The following is a 22,896-nucleotide window of genomic DNA, read 5'->3' on the forward strand; positions in this document are numbered from 1 at the left end:
GATCACAACTGAGGGAAATGTCGTCCGCTCTATTTCTTAGTTTCAACACACAGAATAGCACATATGGCCAAGTAGCTTCTTCCTTGAAAGCATTGTCAAGTCAAACAAACTTCAACTTTCTCTTTTCAAAATAACCAGACCGGTCCGGAGGGGCCAAAATGTATGTACAGTAGTAGGTTGTGGCTTGATGTTCGGACTGTACAGTGTGAGCACATAAATCCTCCTGGCATTCCATTACACATGACATACTTGTACAGCGCTTGTTGGAATTCAACAGTAGCATTTCTAAAATGACATTGTTTGCCCAGCTTAACTCTCGACAAGAGAGCAGACAAGAAAAACAGATGTAACTAAAAGTAACCCAGGTTTAGCTGCACTTTCCAACTGTGATGTTCTAAACAGGAAGAGAGAGAAACAATTTACGGACTCCTGCTAAAGCATCACCAGGCAGTGAGAGCATCACTACATGTCCTTGACGATTCCACCAACATCTTTCTCTTTTCAATTCTGATTCAGAAGCGGCACTGGTGAATGTAACCGCCCACATCCTGACTTAACTCAAGATGTGGGCGGTTTGAAAGACCCTACTGTCAAACCACTCAGCAAAAAAAGTATTTAGGGGAAAAATATGCAAGTGATAACTTTAAGGTAGAGATAAGATTTTTTTTTACTGTAAAATAGAACGCCAGGCGTCCGCAGTAAATCACACTATAAAAAACCATGAGTCACTAAAAAAGCAGTGGATTTCTCTTCTTCACATGCTTCAAATGCTCCTCATTTCCAGTATCATTTCATCATGTCAGAGGAGGGGATTAACTACATAGCTCACATTGTAGCATTCACATAGGAAATGAAAATAGAAACAATATTTAAGCCAATTTCATTGTCGATATATCTCAAAGCAGATGGAGAATGTCAATGTAGCCCAGAGCATCTGACACCAAATCAATTTGTTATTTCACCAGCTGAGAGTTTTTCAAATAGATAGGGCAGCAGAGAAGTAAACTCAATCACTCACTGTTCCTGCAGGATGAAATCCAAGTTCTCTGGAGAGATCTGTCCGGTCACAGGATGGCGAAACGCCGTGGTCCTCTGGTTATGACTGAAGGGACACAGGGAGGAGAGAAAGGAGACAAAATTAGCAACTGAGGTTGCAATGTCAACACTGTGTAGGCATCACCCTGGATTTTCAACCCCTGATCCGTTCACATGTACTGCCCACACAAGCCGATCATTCCCCAGAGGAGTAGCAGGTTTAGAAGCTCTGTCCCACCTCCCCGCCCTGATGGGCCTTCGTCCCTGACTTTCCCCAGCCCTGTGTAGAATGTGAGGGGTGACTACAGGACCCCCGCCCCACCCCACCCTTCCTGTTCAGCCTGTGTGGGGCAAGCTGTTTGGCTCAGCACAAAATGCTGGACAGTGGAAGCCTGGGCCTCCATCAGTTATAGACCCAGTAAGTCAGTCTAAGCCTCAACCAGAGTGAAAAAAGCATTGGACTGGGTAAACAACACAGGGTGGCATGGGGGTCACTGTGTGTGTGTTTGTTTGTTTGTTTGTTTGTTTGTGTGTGGGGGGGGAGCTGTCAATGACTGTTAACAGTGATGGCGACATGTTAATGTTGTTCGCATTTAATAAACAGACACTAATAACATAACACTTTTAAGAATTGGTTTTCTGCATAAATACTGAAAGAAAAACTTTTATATATATAAAATACGACTTTTTCAAAAAATGTGATGTTTTTGAGCCCCTCATTCTCACTTATACATTTTTTTAATATAATTGCAAATAATCATTTCGTTATTTCTCATCCAAAGAGCAGATATTGAGATGTTTCTCTGTTTCACATTTTACTACCTCAATATATTTTTTTTTGTACTTTTTTACGATAAAAACAGGCATGAGGGATGAACATTTTTCACTATAAAGTTAACACATCAGTTGTGAAAAATAATCAACCAATCACACAGTAGTAAAATAAAAATGCAACATGAGATAGTAAAAATATGTTTTAGTTGCTAAAATATGACAGACTATTATCCCAAATTCATAAACATACACTCTTTAGATACTAAGACCAAATTATATTATAGACTATTTTAAAACATTTAATTTATTCATTTGTTTATTTTTTAACTATGTTATTAGTTATATACATATGCTGCTTAGTGGAGTGCTGCAATTGAGGAAGAAATAAGGAATCCATCTATAAGATGAAAAAATGATATTACACTAGTGTGATTACACTGTCAAAAATGTACTCATTCACTTTAATAAGAATAGCCTTGGTGCTGTATGCAGCTTGCAGCAGATTCAGTTGTATAACACAGAGCAGCAAACACTAAGAAAAGTTCTTGTTCTCTTAAGTTCTCCAGTTGCTCTGCCTAGAAGTCACCAACAGACGCTCAGCAGTGATGAGAACCATCCTGCACACTCAGCAAACACACCTGTTGAGTGGAAAGGTTGCGCTTCCTTTATCAATACTGAGCACCAACATTTTTCCATTCACTAGCAGCTCACATTACTCCCGCTGGACCGATTCCTGGTTGATTTAGATGTAGATCAGATCCCACAGGACTACAAGGTTTCCGCAGAGACCCAGTGACACGGAATCAACAGGCTCCACAACAGGGACTCACAACGTCATTATTAACTCACAGCACGAGACCTATACACAACTTGTCACATCAAACTGATCAAATCAATGGGTGCCTGTGGCTATGGAGCTAGAGCCTGTTTTCCCACTAAACAGACAGGTGGTGGTTTAATGTCCATGAACCCCACATTGCCCCTGATGGCTGTGTCGGCGGTGAAAGAGGGATGCATGATAGAGATAAAGGAAGTGCAGCACATAGATGCAGTGTATGAATGGTAAATAGCAAAACTGTACTTCAAAGCACTTTATCGTCATTTAGACTAGAAAAGTGCTTTATAAATATAGACCAATTAAAGTTAATGCACTGCATGTAGACACCTTCCTGTTAGCTCATACAAAAGACTGCTATACTGCTCCCTCCTGTCAGTTGAGTTAGGACAACTAATGGCAGCATCACTAACAGGAAATGTGACCATCAGCTTTTGGTGAGTAGATAATGAGTGAATTTTCATTTTTAGTTAAGCTATCCCTTTAAGTCGCTGACAGAACAGCACAGGTACAATTGATGCAGATGTGACAGGCATATACTTGTCAGACAAGTAAGAAAGCATACTACACGTACATTTTGGGAAGTTAAAACTGAGAACTTCATGTGCAAAGTTTTCTTTGAAACAGAATTAAGATGCAAGAGGCGCAGCAACCGCTAAACATTTCTTAGAAAATTCATTATCACGAATTGATTAATGAAAAATCTATTCAGTGAGTATATTTATATATATCAACATTTCCTTCACTGTGTTTTGCAGAACTTGGGCATTTTCTCTGGAGGCTGACTACACAATGTCAGCATCCTCAGGTGCTGCAGGCTCTGTGTCCTTTTTAACCAAAAAAGAACCAGTAACGTAAAGAATTCATAGGTTTCATATAAGCCCAAGCTCACATTAACACATGAATGTTCAACAGCTAGGCATAAAAACAGTTTTAAAAACAAATTTAAAAAAGGATGTTAAAGAGCATACACAACCTTTACGCTCTTTAGAAGAGCAGCAATGTGGTAGAGACTCTGGATAGTAGTGTCCCTCAGGGGGATACGCTCAATATTTCAACAGGAAAGTTGGAGGGGCCTGAAGAATTAATAACTGTCTGAACAGGACGTGTTCATAATGAATCAGTCGTAGCACAGAGAAATAAACAGATCGTTCCAACAAGCCTCTGAGCTGCAAGTTTCACAGCCCTGACAAATTCAACAGCAGATGTTCATTGGCAGTCGGGTGTCAGTGCCGTTTAATGATAAACATGCCGCTGATGTCATTTGTGTTGCATCATGGTTAATAGTCTGCATTAAAAAATTACAAAATATCCCTAGCAACTGTGTATACAGGAATATGGTACTAGTATATATAGAAGATACGATTTTATTTATTTCCTATATTTCTCTTTAAGTGTATTTATAGCTATATATGTTTGTATTGTTCCTTTCAAAGTTTGTATTTATTGTCAGTGAGGAGGACACTCTGGCTAACTCGCACAGACTCTGTGCAAAAACGCAGCATTCCTTTACAAGCTATGGCAGTTTTCACAGTGGAAATTCTCATTAATGGCATTAACTGCTTATTTTGCTCATATGTCTTTTACCATTAAAATATATGGACATTTTAAAAAGGTCAAAACTTAAATTTCATTGGAGAGGGAACTTTAAAAAGGGATGATTATGTATGGAAGTGATCGTTGTATATGGATACATTAAACAGTGGAATTACATTGGCAGTAAATTGAAATGGGAACTATTATTTATGAGTTGGAATTTATGGAACAGGATCAAGAGCCTTTTAAAATATAATTTCTTTAATGATTTATGATCTTAATGTGAATGTGTTCCACTTAAAGCAGTGTTCTTCAGCGAGGTATTGTTTTCACACTTCGCTAGAGGACAGAGATACGTTTCCACACCTTGGTCTCAAGAAATATTAAGGAAATTTTGTAATGAAAAGACAATAAATCATTATATGATACAGGGTTAACTTTGCAGTGATGACAGCCACTAAGATGCATGCAGAACAGTGACCTAATGAAAAGTAAGGCAGTATGTTAACTATGATCTTTTTGCCAGACTGTTAAATGGTAAAGGAGGTATTTATGACAAAGGACACAGTCACCTTAAATCCTCTCTCTCTCTCCAACTCACATTAAATACAGTTATTGATCGCAGGCCTTAAAACCAAGCCTTGTTTGTTTCAGAGCTGATATGTGTGGCACTTCTCCCTCCCTGGACACTGATGAATCCGTCTCAGCGAATATGAATGGGAACAGCGTGTCGGTGTCATAAGAGGTTGTTTATCAGTGGCTCTGATTTCATCCTGCAGCAAGGTTCAAAATAGTACAGGATAAAATAGACCTGAAAGTTTCATTTCAGGAGAGCAAAGGCAACAATGACCTGAGCTTTGAGGGAAAAATTATAGAAGAAGCACTAAAAGCTTTATATACTCTCTATGATGATCCTTTAACACATGCTGTAAAAGACCTGTTCACAATGTGTCTTACATCGCTGCATTCATTTGCTGTGCGGGCTGCGTAGAGATGGATATTATAAAAAATAGCGGTGTCTAAAGAATAAATGGTGAATGTCACGTATTTTCCTTCTACATGAAGCGACCATTTCCTTTTAATCTTCATACAACAGGAAATTCATTAAAGAACTGATCCCCAGATGAATATCCCTATCAGAAGACTAGAAAGCAATCCAGACTCAAGACATTTATGATAAGTTACAGACGTTGTCGACCAATCTCATTGCTATTCTGAGGGAATTGGTTAAACCCGAGGTAGAATTAATGCGGCTGATAAAATGAAAAGGGGATGGGGTGCCTGTAAGCTCATCTTGTAGAGCAGGAGCCGTATAGGAGGAGTATAAAGGGGCAGTTTCAGTTCCTGGCTGTAGTATTGGTCATTAACCCAGACTCCTCCATGTAAGTAGATGGGAAAAGGGACAAACTAAAATCTCAAAATACACATCAAATAAAATATTCCCAAATATGATTTTTCGGTCATCATAGGTATTTATTATCAAATATGTTTAAAAAGTTCATGTTTCTGATAAAGTTGGTTTTATTTAGTTAAGTGAGAGTGACTAGCGATTTAAAAAACGCTTGTATCCGCGGGACATACCACGGCTGCAGTCCATGATCCCTTCTGTGCTGACTCCAAATGGCGTCACCAGCACAAGATAACAGCAGCAATATGCAGGATATTTTTGGCTACATTTTTTTTTATTTATAAGGAGAGGAATTGGAAACTTATTATCATCTTTATTTACATTAATTTGCTACAGTAGACAATATGATTCTTATGACTCTGCAAACTAATAGACCGATTGTCCCTTTCATAAATAAACTGCACAGCTGTTCATTGAACCTTGTCTCGTCCACAGTTGTCTGGCAAATGTTATTGTTATACCAAGAAATCCAAGGTGAGCATGTAGGACGTATTATATGGTAATACCTGCAGTGCTATTATGGTACAATATCTCGTATGAGACAGAAAAAAACTTTCTATGAACTCATTGTACACAAACAAACACTTTTAAAGGTAGTGTAAGAGTTTGAAAGCTTTGCAGCCAAGGCCCATGCTCAATATCTCTTATATCTCCCATTATTTTACTGTGCACATAAGGCCTAAAAGAACACACCACAACTGTAATAATGTGTTTGACTCATCCAAACATCTCTGTTGTGCCCCAAACTTCCATCTCCAGGGACAACTAAGGCATCAGTCTACCTCTCCCTGCTGGCTCTCCAGCTACGAGTGCCTTACATAACAACCATATCATTAAAAGAGCTGCCTCTCAAAAAAGCCCAACACCCGCTGATTAAAATAGCCTCCTTGATGCTGACACTCTGCACGCAGCTTTCCAAGGTGTGGTGTCTACCTACAGGGTGGCAGGACTTATGACAGGTCCACAATATGGACTGAGTCAGAGGACAGCAATCATGACAATAGAAGAGAGTGATACATATACATAAAAAAAATAAAAAATGAATTGAACAAATGTGGTCATGTTATAACTCTTAGGCTTTTTATGTGAGCAATTAGGTGCAGCTTGATGGAATGTTAGTGCATTTGTTAGGCCTTGGCAGTGGTATGAATGCATCAATACTAAGCCTTCAAAGTATTTATACACAGTATTTACCACTCCCTCTCTGTCTACATAGTTCATTCATTGATCCAGTCTCCGCCTTCAGGGCTATTTTAAGTTACTTCTGAAGCTGCACACATAACATAGGGTGGCTTTTATTGTGAAGGAGTCAAAACAAGCCAATGTATTCGTCACAAAGTTCACACTGACAACAGTCAACTCTCAAAAAATGTCCTAAAAACAGCATTGTAGTTTTTTGGGGGCTAATTCTTCTCAGTGGAAAATAAATAAAATATTTCTGCAAGGTAACCAACTTCTGTCACTGTGAGGAAAATTACTTGCAGCATGTGCATAATGATATCAGATCTCTATTGCGCCTGGTATCTTGGCATGAGGTTAATTATTGACTGAGTTCTTGATTCAAATAGCGTGTGCTGTGTTTGACCGAGCCACCACTTCTTCTGTTGTGTTTCTGTCAGAGGAAAGACTTGTTATATCAAACTCCACTTGATGTAACAACCAGTAAACCTCTGGGTCTTAAACTTAACCAAAACTGAAATCTTAAGAAAGTTCACATTTCATGCAGTAAGAAAAAAGCCCAGATGTTTGATCTCCTGCTTTATTCAGCAACAACAATAGTGACTTGATATTCAGAACCCCCACTAGCTGTATGTTGTCTCAAATTGGGATTCTGTTATTTTTCCCACAAAGTTTGTACTTGCTTTGATGGGACCCTTCCGTAGTGATTCAAACACAATGGAATTCAGAAGCTTTGGTAACAGACAACGAGCTGATTCCTCTCTGTCACTGTGAGTCTTAGTTTGGAACTTTGAATCAGATAAATTCAGCTTGATCTGCTTCAGCATTGTCCCTCCCATGAAACTGTCAACAGAAGGTTGAATACAACAATCAGCTAAATCCAGACATGGTGGTCGCCATTAATTACCCAGGCCATGGTGGGCAGCCACAGTCTAATTCGTCCTGCCAAAGAGACAAGTACTGCCGCTCAAGTGGACCAGAGAACCGTCAAAAATTCCATAAAATTGTCACTGACCTTGGCAGGCAGGCAAAAGTCATCATACCACTGGTAGAGTCTGTGTAGCTGTAACTGCAGGGGGCATTTGAGAGCATGCTGTATGTCTGTGCCAGGATGAGGCTCACTGTTGCAACAAATCAACCATCACAGAGCCCTTCAGCTACCGCCACAGATACAATCTAATTGTGTGCGAAACACTGCATGCCATGTTATTCTTGACCAAACACAGAAACCCAAACAAGCTGTCCAGACAGAATTGCTCATTACTTTGTCATCTAAGAGAAAGCAAAGATGTAAAAAACCACTCTCCCTTTCATGCCAATTTAATGCTTCTATTTTGTAATGATTTTAATCTCCTCTTGATTTCCAGAGCAGCTCCCCTGCAGTTGGGTGGGGTGAAATGCAAAAAACATTATTATCACAATTCTCATATCAGTCAATATCGATATATTGCGATATAAATAAGATCAACACCACTGCACTTAGGAGCATTACTCTTCGCAGTGACTCAGCTCCTCTGCTGTTTTCTTATAACTCACATTTAGAGCTGATCTTTACCTGCTGAATTCATAATTATGTTCCTGGATAAACGGGGCGTTGCATCTTCTGCAATAATGAAGTTAAAACATTGTGCTGCGTCATAATCTGGTCAATCATTGGTTGTTCGTGTTGTCTGTCAAAACTATCGATGTTGTATCGACCATGTCTTTAATTTCTATCCGGGAAAAGTTTTATCGCATAATTATCTTTATCGTTTTATCGCCCAACCCTACTTGTAGCTGAAGCGGACTTTGTGTCTCACTTAACCACATTAAGGAAATTAAAGGTACCTTTCCTCTTATAAGACAGTCCTGACCACTGGGCAGCAGTCAGCTGTATGCTTCCAGCTTCAGCACTTGACTTGTCGGTGTCCGCATGACATTTGTGAAGGACGGGTGCTACACCTCCAGGGTTACATAAACATGGGACTGCCGAGGAAGCCCACGCACAACACAACCCACCTCTCGTGTAAACACACATGATCACACATACCACACATGGTCTCTTTCTCTCTGGCTTATAAGGCACACTGCACCTGCTGGGTCATATGACTTGGGTGTCACACTGTTTCTCCAGGAACTATGTTTACTTGACTCCTGCTTGGCCCTGCAGCCATAGTAAAACATACTAGTAGTGCAATCTTTAACTAATCACTCAACAGACTCAAAACTGTTTTTCTTCCTCTGCCAAAAAGAGTTTGCTTATCTTGGTGATCACTTTCCCTTCAGGGCTGAAACTGTGCCAGTGATTTTATAGTCAGATATCAAGCTGTCGGGAGGGGGGGGGGGGGGGTTTGGATTTATGTCTGTTGCTAGTTCACATCAGAATTAGTGATTGGCTGATCACCTGTGTAACTGCCAGTAAGTAACCCTAATACAACATTGTGGTTCTTAGCAAGGCAATTCAGTAGTGAAATGGTTTTTGAGCTGGAAAAGAACCGGGAAACTTGATGTTCTTTGTTTTTGTTTAAGGGTGCTACAAATCGACTCAAATTAATTGGATTTTAAATCACCACATTTTACCTATGCCTAATTTAAAATTAAATGTATGTTTAGACTGAGTTTTCATAAGCATCTCAAACAAAGAAGGCTGGGTCCAAAATCCCTCACAAGCACTCACTCAGTATTCTCTACGCCTCAGCATCTGACAGTGTTTGACTTTGCTTGACATTTCTGCCCCTGTCAATGTCCACATGACATTTATTAAGGGCGGGCGCTAAACTTACATCGTTACATAAACATGGGACACGACCCACCTCTCATGTAAACACACATGATCACACATACATGGTCTGTCTCATATTAAATTTACAATCCTGCGTTTTATCTGAGGATGTCAGTTCTGTGTTTTACCAATTAATCTGACAAACCTGATAAATGAGAATCTATTCATTGAACAGTACCTTTAAAACTACAACTTTCACAATGAAACTATCGTGTCTTCAGCAAGTGCAAGTAAAACAATGCCAGAATGCAAAGTCAGGTATTTTATTAGGTATGAAAATCAAAACTGTCAGTGGCAAGAGATAATGATTAGTAAGAAGTGTACCAATCTTTTCTACACAAGCACACACTCACATTTCTGGTGCAGATTTATTTTGCAAGTATACAAACGTTGATTTGTATTTTCACTAAACACAAATAACTTGTTAATATCACTTCCGCAGCTCGAAATCGTACTGATCTTTATTTGAGCCCACGAAGAAATAATATGCTAACAATATGCATACAGTATCTATGGGCCTCAGAGGTGCGAATCAGAGCAGTAGTGAACTCAGAATTTGTCATATGTCTTATGGGCTTGTGCATGTTTTCTACATACTTTACCCTGTTGTTCTTCAAGGAGCATTATAAGAAGTGAGCCCTGTTTTACTGTTACAGTTATAGTATAAGTACTTTATGATATTTAATCAGTACCATTGATTTTGTTCTCAGCCTCACTAAAGGGCACCTGTCGGATCAGCCGGAGCAATGCAGCATTTCCTTCCTCCTTAGTAAACAGCTTTGACTGTTTCACTATTACTTCCAGTAACACTGGCGCTTTCCTGCTCAGCCTTAGAAGCTGAAGCTGCTCGCCTGTATATCGTGAGAGCACAAGATAATCTGTGATCCTGCAAAATCGACTATAAAGCAGCAGAGAGACAAAGTGTGCAGCATTATCTAAAGTACTAGGTAATATCGATACAGTGGATGTTTCCCCTTTCTTTTCTATAATATTTTTGCTGCAAATAGATAATAATAGTCTGTTTAACATAATTATGAAGGATCTACAAATTTGTTCAGACTTGCATGAATACTTGTGCATTTTTGACACAATCAAAATGCTGCTACTTGCAAATGCGCTACATTCTGAAGAGCGTGCAACATGAAAGCCGGTGAAAGCCCTTGATACCAATAAGCACTCATTAGAATGAGCTATTGTAACTTCAAGTTCAAAAGCAGGTTAAGTTCTTGCAATAAATAAATCTAGCTGAATACATTATGTGAGACATGGTGGGGCTGATTGAAGCTGCCAGTCTCATCTCAGATGTGTGTCCTCTTAGTTCGTGTCCATGTTTCATCCAATAACTTGGAACTTGGAAAGTGGAAATGATTTACTGTCGTTAAAATGTTACCAATTTCCTTATATTGTCAATAGTGATATCAACAATATCACCATCACCGGCAAACTACACCTTCATATGACTGTGACTGATGTCTCCAAACACAGAGCTGCTGGCTTTGAGTCTCACCTCCAATAACTGGCAGGAATTTGTCTTTGTATGATTTGATGCTGCACACACTGTGTTTTAACAGATGTGTAGCAGACAGAGTGATTCTAAATGATTTGGTGAGTGGGTGTTCTCTCAGTCAAAGGTCACATCTATTTAAAGGGATTTTCCACGTGAAATGTGTTTGAAGTTCAGCGAGGGAGGGTGGGTAGGAGGGCTGCCAGTGCAGTATGGGGGGGCACACAGCAAGGTCATTACCATTCAGAGCACTGCACATGTTTGACAATGTACTGTATGTGCTCGCCTGTGTGTATGAGGGGAAGAGAGAGAGAGACTAGTGTGAGTTTGTGAGTATCCTAGTATAAAACGTATTGTATCTGGATGAACAAACATCACAGCTGTGATATCTCCTTTGCAAAGTTAAGTTACTTTTCATAACCAGGAACATGGAAGATGTGGCTCAAACCAGAGCTGAAAAAAAAAAGCCATCCTAAAGCCCCATTACTCATCTCTTCCTGACTAACGGTAGAATCACCGTATAGAACTCCACATTTTGTCTCTCTTCACACTGGACCGTCTCTGATGTGCTCAGAGAGCATAAACAATTTGCTCTGTGTAAAATAACGTAATTGAAAATCTATGGAAGAGCTCACAGACCATCACCCCTCCTTGCACTAACGTGAAAAACACACAGCAATGTGCGCGCACACACACACACGCTGCAAAAAATTAGATGACACTTTAGTTCACGGCCTAATGTTTAAATAAACAACCACTAATTGAGTTGCACAAGGCCAAAGCTACAAATGGGTTCCTGATTTGGCCTCAGCACAGAAGTAGATTAAAACATTATCAGTGTTGATTTTGGGCAGCCTGCAGAGTGGGCCACTGGCAAAGAAGCTCCGGGTATTTTTGTCAGCCACTCAAATGAAAAAGAGCCCGTTGATGATGTAATCAGCCTCCATCCTTCAAACAAATGTATTAACGTTGAACCAGAAACATTACTTAAAAAGAACAAGATTCCTAAATTAGAATTTCTAAGTTCTGAAAACTTCCATTTAAAAAATCGACTTATTAACAAAAACACTGAATCAATAGAAATTTGATACTTAAATGATCAATTAAGTCATATATCAAGTTACACTACCAAACATTTGCTGGTTACATCTACATAATCTGACACTTTACTAGTTTTACTTGTTTAAGTCACTCCTAAACCTCATTATATAAACATAAATCATTTAAAACAACATTTATTACTATTGATATTTAACCATTTACTTATTTATTTAGGCTAAAAAGTAATTGCAATGATATTAATATTTCTATGCAGGCTTATTCGCTGCAAAATAAAACTTTTAACAAGGAACAAAGGTCACTGACTTCTAGGTCAATATCTACAGATACTCGAATATTGTATAAGCAGTAGTGCACTGGCCCATGTAAACTAGTAAACAATTAATAGTCGAAGAAATTTACAATTCGGTTCAAAATTTAAGATTGCTCAAGCAGATTGCTCAAGCTAAACAAATCTAGTTATCTGTGACCGACAGGCTAGTTTGGCTTAGGATTGGCTCAGCAAAACCAATGCCATTGTTACTGGGGCTACAGCGGTGTTTACAGCTGATCGGGAAGCCTCTCAGGAAGGGGCATGTCACACACTAAGCAGCTGACTACTAAAAGCCAACTGGAGTTTTTGAGAGCCGTGCTAAAGGCAATAACAGGTTCGTCAATTTGTAAATGACGAAAGAAGGCAAGCTTTATAAATTAGACATCTTTAAGAAAAGTTAACATAACTAAAATGTGACTGGTTACTCTTGAATTTTCTCTTGAAATTCTCACTGACCTGTAATGTAAGCTCCCACTGATATGAGAGCTCACATTAGCAGAGCTACTACTATGGAGCACCGGTCCAAACAACATCTGAGAGACGCTGGCTCGAGAGACAGAGCAGCCAGGCCAGCAGCTCAGTGCTGCTATAAAAAGAAGCAGGAAGCTTCCTCAGAAGAATGAAAAGCTGGAAACAGAAAAGCGCAGACCCTTTCCCTGTTTGATTTGTTTATATTTACCTGTGTCCAAATGGTCACTTCTGTTCCTCTCCATGCATGTGAATGTGGGCAAATGCTACATACACTGAACTATCTGTGTGTGTGTGTATGTGTGTGTGTGTGTGTGTGTGTGCGTGCGTGCGCGTGTTTGTGTGGGTGTGTAATGGGCTGGCTTGGTCCTATAACTGGCCAGGGGGTAAAGAGATGGAATACAATCTGACCACTACAAACGCACACACGTTCACGGGCTGCATGCACACACACACACTCAGTCACACTGCTGAATTCCTGGCAGGCTGCTGCTGCCAGTCAGTTCCTTCCTTGGCCCAGTGAACATTAGGCAGTGACACATTTGGTTCAGTTCCACCATCACTCGTTCAGGTTTCACAGCCATCAAATACCACGTCTACCACCAACCCACCCACACATCACAAATACAAACAGCCGGTCATTTGGTTTTCTCACACTCCACCTCCATCTCGTGCTCTCCATGTCACTCCTTCAGAATTGCTCTCTTACAACAGTCTACAGTGGTTTTGTCAGGTTAAGTGGTAAAACCAAATATACTGTGTCTGACAGTGTGACAGAGTGAGCTGAATGCTACCAGTGTGCCGGGTTGTATGCAAATCAATGTAATGATGGTTATTACCCAATGCTAGGAGTTTGTGCCATGACTGTATATCCCTGATTATAACCTCTAAGTGGAGACGGCTAAGCTTTTAAGTTAAATCAAACTTTATAAATGAGGGTTATGAAAATGAAGGTTATTTGAAAAAGGAATAGTGCCTCAAATAGGATTACAGTATTCCATAACAAAGATGGCTACCTGGAAATGCATCTGCAGCTAATGCAGTTTTCTCTTTTGCTCATCACTGACAGAACCCCTGGCTTGGCGCCCATCCACCTAAGCTTTGTCGCACCCATTATTTATTCTTGAGATAGGAAGTATTGTTAAAGTGCCGCTGCTACAACACCAGTGTATGACCTCAAGGCCCTGGGCAGCAGATGCGCTAAGCATCATTTTTTCTCATTATATCACAATGCTTTTATGTTGCCAAATCAGCCCGCCCCCTCCCTCCTATCATTGGTTTAATTGTGACCCAGTAAAATAAGGAGATTCTCCAGCTGCACAGAGGGGGTGAGGTGGAAGTGACACAGCCAGGGCAGTGGCTCTGTGCTGCTGGCAGCCTGAGAACAACACGGTGCCAGTAATAACTGCAGCAGACACGAGCATTGCTGACATCCCTGGCATTGAGAGACCGCTGCCAGGGCCCTGACGTAGAGTACCATCTACAAATAGGTAATATACTATTGGATTATGACATGTTAAAAAGGAAAGCAGAATCAACAGTTTCAACACAACATATTAGGAGGGTAAATCTGAGGCTTTTTCATGAAAATGTGTTCAATTTTTCGTTGCATTCAATATTTAAAATGATAGTACCACCCATTGTTATTCATCTTACTTACAATAAGTGGAGGAATAAGCACTGACTAATGAGATCTGTACACAATATCAAGCAAAAACATGTTAATGCTCTATTTTCATTTCAAATGAACTCAAAATGACCACAAACATTTCTTAGGTAACTGACACAACCTTGATGTTGTTTAAAGTTAGAGTTGGTAATCCTGGAAAAACTCAAACGGGCAGGCTACACTTAACAATATGCATCTAATACATCCCACCCTCTCCCCTTGGACCCTTCGTCTACTACACCCCAAAAACACATGAACGTGCCCTGACTGACAACTGGTAGAAGACAAGTTCTCACTGACGTCCTCACTAACTTCTGGCTATCGTCTCTGCTTCAGCAGTGATTGTCTCTCCAGCCCAATACTCCAGTTATGCTATCATCTTTATTAATTGATGGATTCCAGGGCATGAGGAGGATTTCAACAAATACGATAAAAAAATATTTCAGAAACAACTTACCCCAAACCTACCTTCAACTTACCCCGTCTTTACAACTGCCAGTTAGTAAGCAAACGTAAGCTGTCGCTAATCAAATGTTTATGATTTAATATGTTAAACATGTTAGATGTTCAATATTTCCATCACATTTAACAAAGGCAATTATATCACAGGCTTCTGTTTGATTAAAGTTAATTATCTTGTAGATGTATTGTTATATACTTTACAAGTAAGGTTGAGGAAGATTTTATCGTGTCTTATCTTATAAAATGTGATTAAAATAAATCTTCAGGCCTCCAAAGCTTTCCCATCTGAATGCCATAAGTCCCCAACAGCCACCAGCAAATACTGCCTGTTCATCCTTCATAATTACCGTTATTATTCTGTCATAACAAAGGTAAACCAGGGCATACATAATACAGAAATCTGTGGTTTAAACTTTAATACTGAAACATTATACCTCAGGCAAAGTAAAAGTGGCAGAAAAACACTCAGCCTCCAGTGAACCTCTCTCGCCCCTGTATCGTGGTTGTAGCACTTGTCTCACAACATAAACACTTCACCAGTGCATTGTTTTTCCTGTGCCCACAGCCCACAGAAAGGTAAAGACTCCACAGTGCTGCTCAGGAGAAGTCCAGAAGGCCTTCCAGCAACACCACCAATACACCTACAATGCATCATGCTGACAAAATGAGTCCTGGCACTATGTGAACAGACTTTTTTATGTGTTGCTAAAATAACACTGCATGTGTTGAAATGTTATTTCTTGGGCAATCTACTACATATTTAATATTTTGCATATAAACCCTTACAAAGCATGAGTTATATCATCAAGTACCCTTTAATGGCTTGCCTTTGGACAAGATGAAAGACAAGTTGGCAGAAGTTCAAATAGTATTCAATTACAGCTTGAACGTTCTGACAAATGCCAAAAATATGTTTCAATTTGCCTTCCATCATGCTCCACAAACGGATTCATAAAATTATCAACACTGATTATAAAAAGAAAAAAGTTCAACCTGTAATGTGTGAACAAGCTTGGAGCAAACGGTGTTAATCAGTTGGAATAAGTCATGTTAACCAGCCAGTTTCATTAGCACCACATGGTTGCGGACAGCTGGAGCAGAAAAATATGTGTAAAATCTAAAATATCAGCGCATCAAGGCTGTAATGTCTTTCATTTGGTTCATTCATTGCAGCTCTGGGCTGTTTTGTTCCAGCTACAAAGTGGCACATATTAATTTTCACATATCAACAAGGAATGACTTTTAACTCTCAAATTCAGTCTTGCTTATATGCAGTCTCATTTCCCAAACCCTGTGTTTAATCAATCAATGTTGTGCTCTGCTGTGGATAAGGGCCCTTGTGTGTGTCCCTGAAATTAATTACTTTTTATACAGCACAGCCACGGTGTGGCTGAAGTAATAGCTAAACTCATGCATGTGGTTTTGAAGGAAATGTCTTGACAACTTCAAATTTGCAATGAAATTTTGAAGACGTTCCTCTCAGGATGATTGTAGGTAATAACTTGTGTGAGTCCAAGGACTTTTCATCGAGCATCTTCATGTCAAGATACGACCCGCCTAATGAAATATGACTCATCACTCCATCTCGAATGGCTTTTTAGAAATTAAGTAATTATGCATGACATAAAAAAGAAAAAGGTTTAGTGACTAGAATGATACCGTATACTTCTGTTACTCCCTCTGCCGTTTACCTGTGAGCAGGCTTGCTCCACAGTTACTGTCACGGTTGTGGGCTCTAAGATGTTTTGCCTTGTCACTGCTTGCTACTATATTCCTGTGTGTGCTATTGGCGGGACCTCCAGGCAGTATATTAACTATTGCATAACATGTTCAAAAATGTAGCATTTTAAAAGTTAACAATAACAAGAGGGAAATTGTTTCACTGATCCATTTAGAGCGAGCAATAACATTTCCCGCCTCCTTCAGCAGCAGCAATTCTGATGAAGAAACTCCTGAAATTGATTTAGAGGCAACTGCCAACACTCAACCAAAATGATGTACAAGTTGTTAGGGAAGACGATACTCAGCAAGTTTCTCAGGTAGATAAGTTAATGTGGTACTTTAACTTGAGGACAATTTTGTCTGTATATTTGTACTTTTACTTAGGTAAAATGTTTGAGCACTTCCTCCACCGCTGGCTCCAGGTCATTCACCTGCCAATTCTCATACACACCTGATTCATATCCTTCCTTTAACTCACTCACCTTACAGCAGTATTTAAGGACCAGCCGATAACTACTACTCTGCTAGAACATTAATTTACCTTGCGGTGCATAAGACTTGTTTTATGCCTGGCCGTCTTTATCATAATCACTGTTTCTCTGTTTGCCAGGATCATCCACTGTCTGCAGCTACCTGTTCCATTCAGCCAGCTCCTCAGCCACACTCCTCCTTGGACTCTCTGTGATAACACGCTGATCTTAACCTCAGGCTCAAGACTTCCCCTGTTCCCCTCGGTTTGATAGCTTTCCTTGTTATCAGTCGGCATCACCTTGCGAGACATTTACGTCCTGTAGTTAATTACGCGTGCTAAATTCATCCTGTGTCTCAGTGATTTGACTTTGGCATTTTGAGTCCAGCTGTTTCAGCTCATTCGATCAGTCTCAAGGGCTCATTCTTCACATTCACTGTACTTTGAGTATAAACCCATTCTAATTATTCAGACCCCTCACAGGAGCATTTCCTGGAAATCTGATCACTGCGTGTTCGACGCTCGTCCACATTCAAATCGGCTCTGACGTTTTGGACTCCTGCCTCAGTGCCTGACTGACTCCAATTATAGCTGCTTTTCACTGGGCTGAGGAACAGAGTGCCTACTAAATGCCTTTTTGCAGAGATAATGAAAATATTATGCATTTGCATAAACAGGAATGGCAGTGGAATGGAGCCCTGTGATTTGGGGGGAGCATGTAGAAGAGTGAACAATGCTTAGGCTCATTACGAAAGTGCCTGCACCGACTAAAGATTAGGCGGCACTTTGTGCCTTTACAGCAATTATGATCCATTGTGGATACATTGAGAAGCTGCCTGACAGAGGAAGGGTTTTGGGAGGCTACTTAGGCTATTTAAGTTGCAATAGAAGTGTTTTAAAGATTTTACTCCTGCATTAGTCAAACATTCTCGCAGACAATGCGACCATTGTTCGGACTGTAAAGAAACAATAGTGTAGGACATAAGTGCCAAGTTACCATAATCAGCATAGTAACAAGCCATCCCATCTACTGGCTGCTCTTCAGCTGTGCCGGCGCTACGTGGGCACAGGTCAACATGAAGAGATAAAGTGGAGGAAAATGTGTCAGTGGTGCCGTATCTGTGACTCAAGCGGTTGTTCCGCACCTCAAAGCGGCTGAATTCCTGCCTACAGTACTCAGGGTTAATAACATAATGTGATTCTTTATTGATCCCTGCTGGCAAAATTCTCATTTTGTTCGGACACCTATAGAAGACCTCTGCTACAGCGGGCTGGGATTCCGGGGCACTCGGGCGGTTTAATGCTAGCAATAAAATTTAATTGAACTAAAACTTGAGGATGATTGCTGAAGACGAACAAGCGAACTTATGTTTGTTTCTCTCCCATAAATAAGACCGTGCTTTGGCTGACTGGTGCTTTGAGCCAGGTAGCAACATGCTCTCAGTGACCATGCTAACACTCTGATGTCATAATTAGTATCTTCAAGTGTTAACAGACTAGCTTTGCCATCCGGAGAGCCAGACCTCTATCATGGCTAAGCAATCAATCAATCCATCCATTATCTATAGCACTTATCCTCTGAGGGTCACGGGGGAGATGGAGACAATCTCAGCCGACATTAGGCAAGAGAAGGGGTACACCCTGGACAGGCCACCAGCGTAACACAGGACCAACATGCGAAGACAAACTAACATTCACACTCATATTCAAACCTACAGTCAGTTCAGAGTCTCCACTTAACCTGAACTCCCCTGTATGTCTGTAGGATGACGCTAGAGAAAGACCCCAGTCCATCTTCTTTCTGTGAGGCGCAGGGGGAAACCACTTTACAACCGTGTCACCTTCAATAGTAAAATAATAACATATTGCCCTCATTAAACTGAAGAGCTGCTTCACTTTGATCACTCTGGAGTGCTTTACTTTGACAAGCAGCTTGTTCAGGACAGAGTTCACACATCAATCTGTGACAGCGCAGCGACAGGTAGTTCTTGCTCTGCTGTTGGTCCACTGTATCCAATACCACCATCTCTTATCCTCTGTGCTGAGGTTGTGTGGGCATGGAAAAATTCATCTGTTCACATAAACATGAGGGCTCATAGTAAACAGAGCTGCACTGGTGTAGCTGAATACAAACATGCCGATGACAACTAAAAATATAACTGTAGAGAAAATGGCTGATAAGGACTGATAACTGGATAAAATCCCACACATGATAATCGTCTGAAATAGCAAATGAACGCAAAATTGTGTGTGCGGTGCGCTTTTTTGTGTGTGCGAGCCACTTTACTGAAACGTTAGTTGAGAAGAGGCAACTGAAATGACAGCCTTATTTCCACCAATGCTGGGCCAAAAACTCCATTGTAGGAGTTCACATCTAGAGGAGAAATCCTTGCTGCTTTCGGTTTCTGACCAGCTGAAATGCATATTTTACTTTGAGGTCTTTTTTCCCATTTTTCTCATTTCCGTGGCCTGAGCTCAACTGAATTATTGCTAGGGTTATATTCTCTTGTTTGATTGGTTGGTTGGTGAATATGCTTTCATCCAACCATATTTCATTGGTCTGACAATCAATAGTGTTACGGTCATATGTGGAAAAGCAATACATTAAGTCTTGAAAATGGTTTACCTATGTATGAATAATGATTTCATGACTACATAAAAAGTTACTACTACTACATATGAATATGAGTTTGACTGGGTTAATATGCTTTGAGTAGTCATCAAGAGGTATATAAAGACGGACAACTTACCATTACTAAATATGTATATATATATATATATATATATCCAGATACATATATTAAGTGTAGGTATAAAGCACAGTATTATGGACAAACGCCTCCTACTCATTCCATATTCATTGCCATCCCTTCCATCTCTGTCCCAACTGATGTCCCATTCCAACAGCTGTCACGCCACCTCCTCCCCAGACAGTCGAGCGGGTTCTACAGCAGCCCTGACAGATAATTGCAGCTCCATCTAGTAGCAGGATTGAGATTCTTCAGCCCTGATGAGCCGTTCCATCATGATTGTGGCTGCTTTTTGAGAGGGGGGGGTCGAACGATGGCGAGCAGTGAATGGTGGTGTATAGTGGTATAATAGAGACGTCCATCACAACCAATCAGAAACAGCAGAGGGAGTGGTGTCCACCTCTGTTGCTACTGGTGATGCGACAGGCAGAGGCAAACCCTCTCCCCCTTACGGCCTCAAGAGACTGCTTTGGGACATTTTGTTGCTATGGCAACATCGGACAACAGTGGCTGCTTAGAGATGACTTTTAATAAGCCCCCAATGTTGTCCGTTGTGATAAATGTTAACATACAGCAGTGGGCTTTGATAGTTGTCTTTTGCACCAGAACCAGGATAGAGTTTTGTCTGCAGGAAACAGCTCCTCTGAAAGTGTGCGTGTGTGTGTGTGTGTATGAATGACAAGAGAGCAACTTTTCTTTTGGGCAGCAAGTGGGTGAACATCGACTGACAGCCTGGTATGCTAATGGAAGACAAGTCTGCATTGAACTCGCTTTCAAAACACTTCAGACTGTCCTGACAGACCCTGTCTCCTAGAGAAGACAAGGTGTTTGTGTGTGTCTGTGTGTTCTTATCTATTTGTGAGGACCATTTTGAGCATAGACCTTACAGCCTGAAGACATTTTTGGAAAGTGAGGACATTTTAGCTGGTCCTCACTTTTTCAAAGGCTTGTTTGAGGGTTAAGGTTTTAGTCAGGGTAAGGCATTCAGTTGTGATGGTTAATGTTAGGGTACAGGGCTGAATGCAATATGCCACTGAGTGTCTTCAATAAGATAAAATTGCAAACTGTTTCAAAAGTGATGTGCGTTAGGCACCAGATCTAAGTTGTCAAGATAGGGGGGGCAGTTATTTGCAGCTACTTGAGACAGACAGACTTAAATTATTAGAGAAATGGCTTTGAAAGAAAAGGGGAAAATAATAAAAGGCATAACTTAAGATGCCTGGACAAACTAGGGGAGAAACACCCACACACACACACAGACATGTCCCACCCGATGCCACCTGACGTGCATATTATCGATTCAGTTGAGAAATGACGCTAAATGCCACGGCAACAGCAAATATTTCTTCGATCTGAGTCTGTGGGACCTGGTGACATTCAATAAGACAAAAACAAATAACTAAATCCCAAATTTCATTTAGGTATGTCGTGCTAACCTGTGTGATTAAAAGTAGTCCGATCCCATCCCAGAGCATGACCTAACCAAATATAAATCTGAGCTTCACCTCAGTCTTTGAACATAAGAACAAACTTAACTCCAACTCACCGGGAATGTAAATAAAGAGGATTCAGTTAATACCCGGTGTCTTGGCTCTAATCTCGGCCGTCCCCACAGCATGAAGTTAAGCCTGTACTGAATGACGATACTAAATCCCAAAATGTTCAAGAGAAATTAGAATCAGAACCTGCACGTAGATGATTGGGCGAATCTGGGCTGATTAAATGTTGGTGATGCCCTGCCTGACTCATTGCAGGAATTCAGCTTGCAATGAAGCTTGAGGGGATCCCCACGGCTACATTAGAGACTGAAGCTGCTTTCAGAGATGCACTGAACATTTTCCTGAAATCTTCCAGAGCAGCTGTACTGTATGTGAAAATGCAAACATCCAGTTGCCCCGAACTTTTCCTGGCAGCCACACCTAAGTAAAATATCCCCAAATTCACAGGGAGCCAGTGGATGTGCTGATGAATTTTCCATAATGCAACAGACACAAAACTGAAGAAAAAAAGAATAATGAGAATAAAATAAAGATATTTCAGGATAAGGTGTTATACACATGGAATACGTTGACAAAGATGTCCATTTCGAAATACAAGATTTGAGAGCTCTACTCAGGCCCGACCCCTCACCTGAATGTTCAGGAGATTTTCCTGTTGTTATGAATGTATCTGACCCTGCGCTCTTCACATGTAATAGACAAACTTTTTAAAAAAAAGGCTTGAATGATCAATTGTCCGAGAGTTTGGTTTCATTGAGAGCTCCACATTGTGGCCAATTGATTTACAAGCAAAAATGTCAATAGGTACTAGGCTCAAGTAAGTTTTACTGACGAGATGGTTTAAAAACTAACGGCGTCAGTGGATTGCACTATAGTCATCAAGATCAATGAGAAAGTATTAAACCCAAAATAAACCCTGAAGATAAAATCATAACTCAAAGTAGATGTAACTGAGAAAGTCATAAATTTATCAGCGCTAGACCTGCACAGCCGGGCACTACAGCAGAATTCATCACTTTCATAAAACTTTGCTTCAAAGGCGTGAACACTTCCTCCCCAAGGAGGTACACAGATCTGCAGAAAATTTATAAACTTTGAGGCAAACGTGTAATTTGACTATGCACTGCAGAGAAATTGAGGCACTAAAATATCCATTTCAAAATTATTCGAATCTCAAGTTGCACTTGTGCTCCTGTTTTATTATACTTAATTAAATGGCTTGAATCTAATTTAAGGCGCAAGTGCATCTGAAATATTAAAGATATGGACCTCTGTGGCATGCGATGGTACTTTACGCCTCATTCGGAGGCGGAGAGAGGAATCTGGTCTATAGCGACTGACACTAAGGAAAGACTCCAGCCTACGCTTCGCTCGCAGAGTCCACTGAGACTGCAGCAAGACAAGTTCCTTCTTGTTTGGAAGTGCCAATGTGTGAAGTGAAATATATGCAATG

General features: G+C 40.4%; 1 protein-coding gene across 3 annotated transcripts in view; it reads right to left on the bottom strand.

Moving 5' to 3' along the window:
- The window catches only part of plekha7a (pleckstrin homology domain containing, family A member 7a), a 140,474-nt gene that overhangs the window by 64,920 nt on the left and 52,658 nt on the right, over window positions 1-22,896 (bottom strand). For all 3 annotated transcript variants that reach the window (XM_061076964.1, XM_061076965.1, XM_061076966.1), the window contains one exon: window positions 1,019-1,102. In XM_061076964.1, the coding sequence (XP_060932947.1) occupies window positions 1,019-1,102 (84 nt within the window). The remainder of the gene's footprint in view (window positions 1-1,018; window positions 1,103-22,896) is intronic.

Source organism: Limanda limanda, chromosome 8 (genome assembly GCF_963576545.1).
Source record: "Limanda limanda chromosome 8, fLimLim1.1, whole genome shotgun sequence".
NCBI lineage: Eukaryota > Metazoa > Chordata > Actinopteri > Pleuronectiformes > Pleuronectidae > Limanda > Limanda limanda.